The sequence below is a fragment of the Prinia subflava genome, chromosome 12 (assembly GCF_021018805.1).
Source record: "Prinia subflava isolate CZ2003 ecotype Zambia chromosome 12, Cam_Psub_1.2, whole genome shotgun sequence".
NCBI lineage: Eukaryota > Metazoa > Chordata > Aves > Passeriformes > Cisticolidae > Prinia > Prinia subflava.
This window is the reverse complement of record NC_086258.1, coordinates 14,916,885-14,930,714: the sequence shown is the minus strand read 5'-3', so window position 1 is coordinate 14,930,714 and position 13,830 is coordinate 14,916,885. Positions and strand designations below refer to the sequence as shown.

The 13,830-nt window shown below is 43.7% G+C and overlaps 2 protein-coding genes across 3 annotated transcripts in view; one reads left to right on the top strand and one right to left on the bottom strand.

Moving 5' to 3' along the window:
• The window catches only part of RHBDL3 (rhomboid like 3), a 58,687-nt gene extending 52,163 nt beyond the window's left edge, over window positions 1-6,524 (top strand). For both annotated transcript variants that reach the window (XM_063409113.1, XM_063409115.1), the window contains exon 8: window positions 461-6,524. In XM_063409113.1, coding sequence (XP_063265183.1) covers window positions 461-732 — 272 coding nt within the window. In that variant the 3' untranslated portion in view covers window positions 733-6,524. The remainder of the gene's footprint in view (window positions 1-460) is intronic.
• A 1,110-nt stretch (window positions 6,525-7,634) lies between these two features.
• C12H17orf75 (chromosome 12 C17orf75 homolog) lies at window positions 7,635-13,110 on the bottom strand. Its single transcript, XM_063409116.1, has 10 exons — window positions 12,883-13,110; window positions 12,576-12,656; window positions 11,795-11,920; window positions 11,229-11,369; window positions 10,972-11,029; window positions 10,180-10,299; window positions 9,515-9,579; window positions 9,261-9,397; window positions 8,634-8,737; window positions 7,635-8,032 (listed from the first exon to the last, which is right to left on the bottom strand). Exons 1-10 carry the CDS (start codon window positions 13,008-13,010, stop codon window positions 7,823-7,825), a joined length of 1,170 nt encoding a protein of 389 aa, XP_063265186.1. The 5' UTR covers window positions 13,011-13,110; the 3' UTR covers window positions 7,635-7,822.
• Between the last annotated feature and the right edge of the window lie 720 nt (window positions 13,111-13,830).

Here is a 13,830-nt window from a genome sequence, read left to right as displayed (position 1 = left end):
CTTCTCTTTGCAGTTTCAAACATGCAATGCTTTCATAATGATCATACTGGGTTTCCTAGAGCATGTCCTGTCTGGGATGGCAGCAGCATCATACCCACACTGATGAATTCACTTCCAGCCCTGTCCCCAGGGGGGCACAGTCAGGGGAACTAAGCTGTGTGTTCATCACAGACAACTGTCTTCAAATCCTGACTCATTTTTGTTATGGTTTTGGTATAAATTTCAGAAGGTGAATATTCCCCAACCTATCTACACTCTCACAAACCCAGACCACTTTCCAGCCACTGGAGAGACCTCATGTTTGTGTGCCACAGCCCTGACATAGCCACAGCCTCCCTGTGCTCCCCATGCAAGGCAGTTTCTCCCTCTCTGTCTCCTCAGGGATGCAGTGCTGCCCACAACATGGACTTAAGAAGGGATAAAGCTAGACAATTAATTTATTTTTTATTCTTTGTTCCAGTGAGCTTTGAATTTGGAAGAGCCGTGTGGCTGAGGTTCCACCCCTCCGCTTACCCCCCGTGCCCCCACCCCAGCTTCATGGCTCACCTGGGAGGGGTGATGGTTGGAATCACCCTTGGAGTCATCATCCTGAGGAACTATGAGCAGAGACTCCAAGATCAGACTTTATGGTGGATCTTCCTTTCTATTTACGTCATTTTTGTCTTGTTTGCCATATTCTGGAATATTTTTGCCTACAGTCTGTTGGATCTAAAGCTACCTCCCCCTCCTTGAAAACATGGGACAGAAAACTGGAGAGCAGAAGTCATCTGTCAGCTGTGTTAAATGAATGAAGATGGAGGATCTATTTTTGTATTTAACTTAGGGGAGGATGATTCTTCTGAACACATGAGTGTGCTGGAGGAGGTGCTTAAAGATCTCATGAAAGAACAGGCTGATGAGTTTGTTCACGAATCCAGCAGGTTCTGTAACTGTGGCTGGCCATGCCCTGCAGTTTCTGCCCTGCACCTGGGCACTCACTGCTTGGGTTGTTATCACACATCAATATTTTCTATGAGATATTTGTATTTTCCAGGTCAGTGCTGGAATTTTGGCCAATTGTTCAGTGAATTTCCTCAATGTTACTGAACACTAAAAGGGAAAAAGAGCAGACATTTACTAATTAGAGACTCAAATGGTACTCACAAGGCAGCTTGAGTCTGGTTTCTTTGGACACGTCTGACTGTTCAGCCATACCAGAGCCACTGTCTAATTACTTGAATGGTTCCTGAGGTATTTTAGCCTATGCTGAAACTTGTCTTGCACAACTTTCAAAGGAATCGGCAGAACTCGATCACACAAAGTGATGGAGACTGATCTTCAACTACAGGTCAAATGAAATTGCACTATAAACATTGGGAATCTTAGAGTGTTGTGGACACCCAGCCAGAGTTGACTTTAACTGTGCATGTTTCACTTGATTTTAATTAATTATTCCCCCCTCCCCAGCCTGCTGTGGCTAGAGGGTGTGGCTGGGTTGTTTGGTTTTGGGGTTGGTTTTTTTTTTTTTTTTTTGAGGAATGAACAAAAGGAGGGCAAATGTTCATTTGTGGTTTTATCAGATGACAATCAGGTGCTGTTTTCTTCTCGTTTTTTTTTTTTTTCTGGCCATGCTGACCTAACACCTGGCCTGCAGTGAGCTCCTAGCAGGGATCTCAACTCTTCCAGCAGGTTCTTACTTAGGAAAGTGGGACCATGATCACCTCCAGCAGCCCAGGGTGGGAACTATCCAGTCTTTACAGCCATACAGTCCATTTGGGGCCGAGTCCAGTGAAGGCAGTGGAGTTAAATCAGTTTGTATGTAGCACTGGTTTCCCAATTAAGTGGAGAGGATGTGCTTGTCGCTTTAGAGAGCTGCCAAATTACAGTCCAGGAATGTGGATGCCCTCCTTTTCTCTGCCCTTTACCCACCTATTCAATGGTCTGGACAAAGCAGCCATAAGAGTCTCTCCAGACAAGCTCCTTTCTTCCTTTTTTCTGTTTCCTGCTGGTGTCCAGGCACAGCCACCAGAGTCTTTCACAGCACATCCCATGGGCACCGTAGCAGTTGTGTTTGCTCTGTAGAAAAATGTCTCTGTGTTGTGGGCTTTATTCTTTAAGCTGTCCATGCTGCCAGATGATAACACAAGCTAGAAGGAGCCTGTCCTTCTAGAGGGGACATCCACAAGTGCTTATCAGCTGCCCTCTTCTTTGCCTCTTATAAAAAAATAACTCTGGGTTGAGGGGTAAAGTTTTCTCCCACCAGATGCACTCGTAAAACTTCTGTTGCTTCAGAAGGAGGGGAGAGAAAATAAATGTTTCTACAGCCTGGAATAAGCCTTACCTGCAAAAGAAACAAATTTTGCCACCTTTGTGCACAGAAATCCCAGAGATGGGATTTCTGAGGGTGATTGCACTTTTGTTGTTCTGCATGGCCAGTAAATTGCTCATGAGCCCTCATCAAGGACCAAGAGGAAGGGATAAGGGCCAGAGCTCTGCTCATTTTGGAGAAGGGATTGGTTCCCTGAGCCGTTTTACCTCTGCAGTTTGGGTCCAGATCCCAGCAGCCACAAGAGTTCCCACTCACTGGCCCAGTGAGTGTCAGAGCCGTGGATCCCCTGGGAGCAGGCAGGAAGGAGAGTTCTGGCGTGGGTAAGAAGTGTGGAGGACATTCCTTCCCTCACCTATTGCTAAGCCTTTCTCATTACAGATGCCTTGAAAACAGAGGTGACCAGGAATGGGAGTTCTCCTGAAACCTTAGGAAAGCTTTTAAAATTCTGATAGAAAATTTCAATTGCAAAAAACCCAGATTATTTTGCCTATAATTTGCCAGAGTGCAATCTGCACCAATTGACTTCTCTTTGTGTTTTCTCAGCTGAAAGCTACTTACTGCCCATGAGTGTCTTACCAATAAAGGTGTCAGCGCCTGCCAGTGTGTGCTCTGAGGTGAAGCAGCAAGATAAAAGTTCAAGAGCCACCAGCTTCTTGATCAGCTTGATCATGGCTAAAATGTCTTTAATCAGCTCAGGAGTGGGAGGGAGCTGAACAGAGTAATGCAGACAGCCTTCCTTGGTCCTTTTCCATAGATGAGTGTAGTTTACATGAACTGGTTGAAAACAGCTCTGAGGTTGATCTTATGCCTTGTTCTTTTAAACTGTTCATCTTCCTGACTTCATTTGGTGTCCCCATACCCTGCCTGAGCAAGTCTACAAACAACTCTGGGGATCAGAAAGGCCAGACTTTCGGGCAGTGTTAGATTTATTGTAGGTGAAGGAATGAAACCCTCTCACATTCCTGCTCATCAGAGCTGAAATCTCTCCACATTCACGGTGCAGTTTCTGCACAGAGCCTGTTGTCTGCTAAGAATCAATCAGCTCATGGAGCCAGAACCAGCACAAAGTGCTTAAGATTTTAAATTATTTTTTTAATCATTAAAATTACAGTGTGAAAACTTGCTATGTTTTTACAGAGTATCATGTGTTCCAGTTATGTTATTTTCTAACACACTCTGGAGTGCCACAGTGCTGCAGCACCACAGAGCTTTTCTGTTACCTCCAGATGCCCTTGAAGCTGCTGGCTCATGTTGGAGATGTGGTATTCTCCATCCTGCTCATTTGTGGTTCCAACCTGTCACAGTCTGCAGCGTGCTCCTGAAGGAGCATCCACCAAGGGACTGGTTTCAGTGATCTGATGTGGTTTTATTTCAGCTATTGCCAGGATTTTCCATCAGTCAGATAAAACATGAATCCACTGAACTTGTGACTGTGCAGTGCTAGAGCAGAAGGCAAGGACTGTCACCAGTGTGCAGGTTCGAACAGAGCACCTCAGAGCAAGTTACTTTACACTGTGTCCTTGAGTGAGGACACAACACCTGAGGGAGAAAAGCAAAGAAAAAAGCAGCGTGTGGTGGATGTGCCTTGCAGTGAGCTCGCTGCAGCAGAGGGCCGCGGGCACAGTGCGGCAGGCGGGGCGGCCGGGGACACCTGCCGGCCGCGGGCAGCACCAGCTCCGCTGCCGCGGGAGGAGCAGGACAGAGCAGAGCCAAGCCCGCGGGACTGCAGATGGCACCCTTTATTCCTAGATGCTTGGAGACAGGTAAAATTAGTTTTACACACAGCGGTAATAACACAGATAGCATGAGGGAGAGAGTTGTCATGCAGTGGTGGGAGAGGAGGTTTCCAGAAGCAATCTCTGAGTGATGTGTAGCAGTCATAAAAATGCTGATGAATTTACTTTTGCTGAGTTTTTAAGACAACATCTTGTGTCACTGTTTTCCTGTCAGTTGATGAGGAATCTTAGCACTTACGTGGCATATTGTGCTTTTTCACTACTTGCTCCTTTGGCAGTGGGAAGTATGTTATCAACAGGGAAGGGGGAAGCTAGAGAAATTGTTACTAGAAATAAAGCTCAGGGATTCTGTATCCCAACACCTTGCTGCTTCTGGTGGATTATACTGCTCATGTGTTTTAGATCAGATTGGGCCCTTGCAGTTTGAACTGGGCTATGGAGGATGGAATCTGAATGTTCAGAGCTGATACTGACACCACAGCTGACTGCTGACCTCACAAGGCAGTTTCTGCTCTCTGCCAATATTTAGTCTCACAGATTGGTGGGTAGGACTTTCACACATCCTTCAGTGAGTAAAGAGCTCAAAGTCTATTCACAGTGATTCAAGCTCAGCCCAATTGCTTTGGAACACCCATCCATTGGCTTTGCCAGAAGTGGAACTGGAGAGAGCCAGAGGAACCAGAGAGCCCAGGCCAGCACTTCCAAGTATCCCCTGCTCCTCTTAGAGTGGTGGCTGCTCTGCAGTGCTTTGTGTGGTACAACTCAGATTCCTTCTCTCATCACTGATGCCAAGAGCTGGTTGTAAAGGAGTGCAGTGCATTTTGCAGCTCTGTAAAAAAGAATCACACCTAAGACAGAAACCAACCTTATTTAAAGGCAAACGTATCTTAATGTCACCATTAATCATTGGCTTTTAATTGGAAGAAGCTTTCTAATATGCCAGTAGGAATACAGAAAATTTATGTTTCAGGGTACTTTACAACACAGAGCACAAAATATTCCCATGATTAAGTAGCTGAAGTACCTTATTTTCAGCAAGCTTGATAGACACGTTGTCACTGACTCTCTCCTGACTCCCACAGTGTCTGTTCAATTTGCAAATAAAGCCAGATTTATGCAGTTTTTCTTTTGCTTACACTACTAATGCTAACAACACAATGAAGTGTTGAACACAAAGCACTAAATGATGTAATTTTCTGCCTTAAAATACTGAACAAATGGTACTTTCCCTGTGAAGGGCTAGGAAAACAAAATGATATTTGCAAGGTAAGATGCTATTGTATGTTTCCAGATATTTTTGTATTGTGTACATTCTGTATATTTTTGTTGTGACAATATTATTTGAGCACAGAATCCATTAAATTTTTTTGGTGTTTTTTTGTTTGTTTTCTGTTTCATTTATATTTTCTTTTCTTTTTCTTTTTTTAATAAAATTGAGTTGTTCTATATCTAATACCAAAAAACAACCAACAAAGAACTTTCAAGGACAGTTTTGTAAGTTTGTCTACAGTTAATGTGGTATTTAACAAAAGAGCCCTTTGTTTGGAGCTCTGCCATGTGATCTAATAATGACACTGGTAACTAATTTTTATGTCTGTCAAACAGATAAAGGAGAGAGTGAACTGCAGCTTCATTTCTCCACAAGATCCAGTGAGGATGCAGAACTGGCTGGGGACTTGTATGGAAATTCAGGTGTTGTCCCACCTTTTGGCACCTCAGAACTGCAGGGAAGTTGATGGCATTTGAGTAAATTTTTTCATTTTTTTAGATTTTAGTAGGGTTTTTTTTTTTACTGGAGAGGAGGGTTATGCTCTTTTAAAATCAGGCTCTACTGAATGTTTTCAGATCCGAGAGCCAGCACTCGTCTCTTGAATCAAGATTGGAAACAACATATCCAGAAAGTTCTGCAGTAACCCCCCAACTGATTAAAATAGAAATCCTTCTACCAATGTGGAAGGGGGAGGCTTATTTTGAAAAATAAGTAGTGTTTTTGTTGGGAAACTCTGGGTTAAAGTGTAATTTATAGGAATGAAGATGTATGTAGGAGCAGTTCCTGTCAGATGTGCTGCTCCTAAGGGAGGGATCTCTGCTCCCATGTGTGGGACTCAGCTCTTGCTGTCAGCTCTCTGCATTGAACTGAACTTTCTGAGACACTCAAATCTCTCTATTCATTAGCTGAGGATTTTCAGCATGAAGGTAAGGTGGGTTTTGTCAGCTTTTGTCAATTAATACAATGGGTGTTACAGCTTGCTAGCACTGTACATTTTTGTGCTATCTGTTCTTCACACCCAACTTATTTTTTTAAGCACTGAGCTCTTTCTTGTACCCTGATCAGCCAAAACCCTGAACAATCAGTGCTCCAGCTTTATTAGAAATGTACAGGAGCAACAAAGGGTGACATTTTATTGAGTGGTGCCGCTGCTGTACTCACTCATGGAGGAAAACACTTGTTACTTCTCAGAGCTCCTGCAAATGACTGAATGAGGGGTTTGTTTTCTTTCACACTTTTCTTCTCTGACCTGCCCAAACACATTGTATGCCACCTTGGCTGTTAATGCCACACTTCAGCTCCTCAAGGGTTTTGAACAGGAGACATCAAGGCCCACACTCATTGACAATTTATAGGCACACTATTGAGGATTTCAATGTGTTTTATTGTCAGCCTCATTACAGGTTCACACGGTGGTGTCACAGGAGAGCAGCAGCTCCTGCCCTCACAGCACAGAGCACCAGCACAAGCCCCACTGAACTGCATTAGTTACAGGCACTGTGCCAGGGGGAGCTCAACACCCTCTGCTGCACAGGGAACCAACAGGGAATTCTGCCTGGATCAGGTGTGCAGGCATCGCCCTCTTCATGAGCTTACTCAGAGACTTCATGGGATTTTATTCCAGCTGTAGCCAAGCACTTCCTTCAGGTATTCTGCAGCCTAAGTGTCCCCTGATGTGGGTAAGAATCCATTGCTGATACAGTGAAATGTTTTAAAGTCTGAGTAATTCATTTGGGAAGTTCATTTACTTCAAATTCTGAAGAAGTCTTAATATGAAATGTGGGAATTTTTTTAGTTTCTTCATGATTGAAAAACATAGGACTATTTACAGTTACGCAAAACTGTGATATAAGAACATACAAAGAAAATCTTGATCACATCTCAGACTAAGGAAGAAGGGGATACATCAAATAGCCTGGGAATTTCAGGTACCTGTTGTTTGTGTATGCACACATACAGGCACACACAAACTGATCACTGCAAGAGTTCAGCCTTAAGGCAGCTCTGTTTCAGACCACTTACCAACTTGTTTACCCAGTGGCAGCAGAACAAACCAGCAGTCTGAAAGCTGAAACCAGCTACTGACTTGGTACCTAGGTTCTCTTATCTAAACTAAAATGATCAATTCATTATCCAGATCTATCCAGATCTTTGTGCTTCCTTATTAAAACAAAGTAGCCAGATCTAAATTATTTTAAAGATATTTAAAATATTCAAATCAGTGAAATGCCTGCCAGGTGAGGGATTTGGTTTTGCAATGACTGTAAAAATCAAATGTCATGACTTCCTCAGAACAGAAGCAAGTCAGTTGGAGAATCTGAAAACTCTGCAGGAGTTTGTATTATCTGATATTTACACATTAAAAAAGCTCATAGTGCTTTGTCTAAAAACAAGAAAAGGCAGGTGAAACTGCAACTAAGGTTTGACTTGGGCAATACTTTAAAATATAAATTAAAAATCCTGCAAGAGCTGCACAGAAGAAATTAATGATTTATACATAAGATAATTTTAAGCCACTGACGTTTCTCTCATGAATTCCTCCAGGACAGTCACTACATTCCTGGCTTCTGGCATTTCTGCATGCTCTACTTTCACAATCTTCAGCAGGATGTCTCCACTGCCACAGTTCCTTAGGAACAGGTAGCACTTGAACAAGGCGTAGTGGTTCATTTCAGCCTGGCGGATAAACCTCTTCAGATTGTTGATGTCCTGGATAGCCTGGGGAAAGAGCAACAGCATTTTCTTATCCTCCACCATGGAATGAAAACACTCTCTTGTAGAAAATAAAGGACAAATAGCAGGAGAAGCAAAAGCATGTCCAACAGAAATTTCGCATTACTACTTAAGAGTAATATAAGAATTGAATATTGTCTTGGATGCATGTCATAGATTTTACTTAAATGATGCACAACGTGACATGTCCAGCTTGTAGCAAGAATTCTATTATGGCAGCTCATTTAAGAAGTGTTAGCTACTGAAGCCATGCTACCAGTTGCATGAGATTGTGTGTGCAAGCCTCGGACTAACAGTCCTTGAAGAAAACAAACAACAGCAACAAAGAAGGGGGTCTTACTTTAAATTTGAGAAAGCACCTTTGAAGCATTCACTGAAGAAACTTTCACACTAATTTACAGCTGTTCTTGTCAACTACGGTAAACCAGACCTCAAATTAAGCTTCAGAGTTCATCAGTTAATGACATACAGACATCATAATAACCTAAAACTTATATTCACTGCAAAGTAATATTTTGCATATAGTATTTGCTCCCTCTGTAACCCCAATATCTTCTTCGAGTCTTTAACAAATATGAACAGGTACCTTCAATTTAAAGTTTTCCAAAATCTGACGGAAGAGAAATGGATTTCCACCTTCAGCACCGTTCACAAAAGCTTGCATCCAGTCCTCACAGAATCTGTTGTTTCCTGTTAAATATTCAGGAACACAGAGGAAAGATGAGAAAAAGCCAATGAGCTCAGCATGAATATACAGCTGCATTCACCTGGTGTAATCACTCTCACATAACAAGTGACAGCAATATACCTGGGCCAGGAAATGAGTCTCATACATGTGGAAAAGAAAAAAAACCACAGCTACAGTGATTACACAAGACTATGTTCTGATTGTTGAATCCCTTTTCCCAACAAACATTTGTCAAAACCACAACAGGAAAAAAAGTTTTGCAGATTTCCTGAATTGTACAAGTCATACTTTCATGGTCCACAAACTAAACGTACTGTGGATTTTACTACCAGGCATTTTCAACCCAGAGTTCCAGTGTGTCTGGTGTAACAAAACACTCTGGTAACTCACAAGAAAACAGAACCCAAACTTTCTGTGCAGGAGCCTGTGAACTTCTGAATATCCTCAACCACCTCTAATATCACAGCTCTCAGCAGCTGATGGACCCAAGGGAGCAGCATGAAGTGTTCCCAGCTGTGATCTCACCTGCATTGTGCAGCTGGGGCTGGGGTCCAGTGCAGTCTATAACCATGGACTTGTGCTGTTCCTCTGTCATGGCAATGCACAGGGAGGTCATTGTGCCCTCCTGGACCAGTCCTTGGAGGCTGGCAGCTGCCAGGAACCTGACACAGAAAGCTCTTGTCAACTGCTTGCTCCTTTACAACTCCTGGACACCAAGGTGACTGTCAGACACAGCAGCCAAGCTACTCAAAGCTTCCTTGGGCTCAAAGTATCTTTACCTGCTGATGTCCTTTTCTGTTCTTTCATCTGCATTTTTGACTTCTACAGGAGTGTAACTCAGAGCCTTAAACAAAAGAAGAAAGAAAAAGAAAAAAAAAGGCAAAAGCTGGATGCAACTTCGGTATTACTTTTGTTGCTATATTGCAGTTCTAAGCAATAAATACATAATGTGGTACTTAAAAAATTGTACTCTGTATTATTGCCATGGCAGCTGGTTCTGCACTCAGAAGAAATTCAGCAGTTATACTCTGTTAGCTATTCCATCCAGAGCCTCCTCAAACTTAGGGACTAGAGCTAGGATTAGTCTCTTTTCTGTTTCCAGTGAATTACACAAGGCACACACACAATAGAACACCCCTTGTCATTCAGAGGAATTATGGCATGAACAGCCTGCTCATGCTATTTCTGATTTTCTTACTCTGATTTCAGCATGCACACCATTAGGTATTTTTTAAGTGCTAGCAGAATATCTTATGTGCTTCTTTAGCAATAAGCAGGGGAAAAGTACTTGCTCTGAATAAACAAAAAAACCAAACAAGGACAAAAAGAAGGGCTTTCCATTTCCTCCTACTGGGAAAGCAAATGCAAGAAACATTTTAACCATGCTGGGATCACTGAGATGCCTCCTGGAGGCTTTTCAGTACTCAGTTTTAAATACACTTACAGCATGTAGCAGAGAGGCAAGTTTGTCCTGGAAGAGCTGCACCACCCTCTGGATAGGGCAGATGGCGTCCTCAAACCAGCTCCGCAGGTAGGAGCCAACACCGGCCTCTACATTTTTTTGCTGTAACACATTGAAATGTTAAAACTTTACCTACAAATCAGATTTCGACACCAATAGAAGCCTATTAATAATCTACTCAACCTAAGATAATTGGATGTTGGAACCTTCTTAATCTCAAACCGCAGTGAGCTAAAATAATGAGTTTGACATTTAAAGCCTCACTTTATCAGCAATGAAAGGCTTTGCATTTTAAGAAACGGCCAGAATTGTAATATTACAGTATATATTGAGTGAAGACCATATAACAGCAGATGGGATGACAAAGAACTTTAAAATGCAGAACTTCCACTAAAAAATGTGACAAGAAACCCACAAATGTCCTTTCTTAACATTCAGAACTGGTAAGAATCGAGGTGGACATTGATAAGTTCCTTGTAGACCATTACCTTTTATCAGTTATTATTCTCTCCAAATTTAACTGTAAGTGACTTTTAAGACATTTATGACTGACACAAAAAGGTCCCCCATTTCTTTTTTTCCTTTTGACTTGTGTGGCTGATAGCCCCTTAGATATTCACTGTACTACAGTGAGCCAAGTATCTCTCCCAGTGTTTCATACTGGTACTTGAAACACCTATTTTTTCTCTGTAGATTAGATCTTCCAAATGGTTTTAGCAATTAATCTACATAAATACTGATTTTCACCACTGAAAAAAAAAAGTTAGGCTTTACCTCCAAATCAAGGTTTATCTTCAGATTTTGAATGTATTTGTCCAGCTCAAGTCTGAAAGTATCTTCTTAAGGAAAATAAGATGCATCAGCTAAGACCTGTATTTTTTCCTTTCAGTATATGGCTGTTACTGACATTTTCAGTTACTGGAAGGTGTGCACAAATGAGCTGATTTCAAGTAGGAACAGACAAACTGACAAGATAATTTTTACATCATCTCCCTCTCCATACAAGTAGAGAAAGTTAAAGGTAAGGATATAGTTCTAGACCTTTCTCTGAGCCACCTAAGAAACAAACCACATATTCTGGAGCATTGATGTCTGATTCCAATGTTGCCATTTCCAGAAGACTTTCTTGTTGGAAACGACAGTAGTAACAACCAACTTTACCTTCTGGTATGCTATAAGAAAAAAAAAATTACTTTTTTCCAGATACATCACAATAAGTAAGTGCAAAAGCAGACATACTTGATTTCTGAGGTGATTTGAACTGTTACCACTAGTAGCTCCTATGGCTGTGGTACATGCAGCCATAGGTGCAGCTCTTAGACCTTCTCTTTTTTCTTCCGTATGATCAGAGTAGTTTAAAAGGAAATAATCATAAACATCTGTAGTATTTTTTAAGTATTAAAACACTAAATTATTTAAAACATTATTTTTCTCAAAGTTACCTAAAAAATGAATGTTCCATTGTGTAACACTGTTACTAACAGCAGCAATAGACTGAGAACATAGAATCAGGATTAAACCTAAGTGCAGCAGCAGGCAGGCAGGATGTGCCCATGTTCCTTACAGTTCTCATTCACCAATAATTTCAAAACTTTACCTCAGCCCCACTGATGCTACATTCCCCATTCCTTCAAACAGCGCTCCTTTAGAAAGACGCTTAGCAATGAAACTGCGCAGCTCCGTCTCCGCCTCAGCTGGTAAGTTGGTGTCCAGCAGGGAGAGGCTTTAAAAACCAGAAGAAATTGTTACCAAAAGGCAAATGTTACTGTTTTGTGTCTCTAAGCATGTGCAGAACCCGCCTGTAGCAGGAGGGTCCCTGCGATCTCTCTCTGGTGACAGCTAAGGCAGTGCTGTGACTTCTGGCCCATCCTGAGCAGTCAGGGGTTTGCCCACTCGCCAGGAGTCTGCAGATGTGGTGGCAGCTCATGCTGACCTTCCCAGCAGCTACAGACAAGACACTGCCCTCTTTGTTCCTATGCTTCCCCAACTGTAACACAGAGCTTATGGAAATATGTCCATGGAAAAGTCATCATTTTTGTTGTATGTTACCTATATGACAGACTAACTCAATACAGCAATATCAAGTATTAGCAGAAAAAAAAAAAAAAAAAAAAAAAAAAAAAAAAAAAAAAAAAAAAAAAAAAGAGAGAGAACTCAGACTCAAGGATGATAGTTTCTGTTTAATACGTTACTTCAGCTCTGTATATGTGTCCATTCCCCAGATATTCCAGAAGTGCCATGGGGACCACAGAATGCTTTCACAGAGGGTTGTGTTTTGAAAGGACTGCAGAGGATCTAACAGTGATCTGACAGCAATAAGGCAAAGACTTCAAATCGGGGTGTTCCCGTGGTTCTGCTGCTCTGCAGCCCGGCGTTACCTGAAGTCTTCGGTGGAGGGTGTGTGTGCCACGGCGCTGCCGGCACTGCCATCCCCGCCGGCGCCTCCCTGCTGCCCGGACCTGCAACCCAGCAGATTCCCGGGAGTGAGTTCACAGCCGTGACACACAACGGGAAAAGGCACGGCCCGAGGGCGAATAAAAGCAGGAGCAGGGAATCGGTGCATTATGGGAGGGAAAGAATCTCACTGGGGAGAGAGGGGTGGGGAGGGAAATAAAGGGAATTCAGGGAGCTGGGAATGGCCAGGGCCTGGGCACGGCCTCCCCGCGGGGGAAAGCGGCGCCTCACCTGCGGTATCCATAGAGGCCGTGGTAGGTGCAGCCGTGCCGCTCCGGCCGCCGCTCCTCGCCCCCGCCGCCGCCCTCCTCGCTGCTCTCCAGCTCCCGCTCATCGCCGTCCGGCAGCGCCGGCAGCATCGCGGCCGCGGCCCCGCCTGTGCCGCGGGGAGCCACCGGGCCGCGCCGCCGCCCCGCCCCGCCGGCTCTGCCGTGAGCCCGCCCCGGGGCCCGGCGCTGGGAGGAGCCTTCGGAGCGCACGGGCCGTGTCCTCACCCCACGGAGGGCGGTATCGAGCCATGCTGAAACGGCTCCTGCCGCTGCTGCAGCTCCTCCGTTTGTGTGATGCACAGAAAAAATGCCATACAGGCGCCGCAGTGCCTCTGCCAGTACAAGTAATCCTTCAAAAGCCACTCACTGACCTAACGGCAGGACCTGCTCACATCACCTTAGAATCATAGAATGGGTTGGATTGGAAGGGGATTTGGCAGGATTAGCCATGCTGTCTGCTTCTAAAAAGTTCTGCTTCCGAAATACTTTTCCCTGTTAAAACAACACCTTTATTATCTCAGCCTTGCGCCTACAGGGTAGTTACAGAATCACAATCAGAATCGTTGGGGTTGGAAGGGATCTCTGGAGATCATCTTGTGCTACTCCTCTGCCAAGGAGCAGGTGACACAGGAACACATCCAGGTGGGTTTGGAATGTCCCCAGAGAGGGAGACTCCACAATCTCCTTTTTCAGACAAGCTCCACAGGGAGCAGCTGTGACCCCCAGCTGCAGCAGGGCCACTGCGAAGGGCTGGACGTGGCTGATGGCTGGACTTGATCTTACAAGTCTTTTCCACCTTAATGATTCTGTAACTCTCTTCTAAGCACCTGATGGACCTGTGGTGAGCTGGAGAGCCATGGGGCTAACACAGACACACACTCTGATGGATTATCACTGTAACAGAGGGACC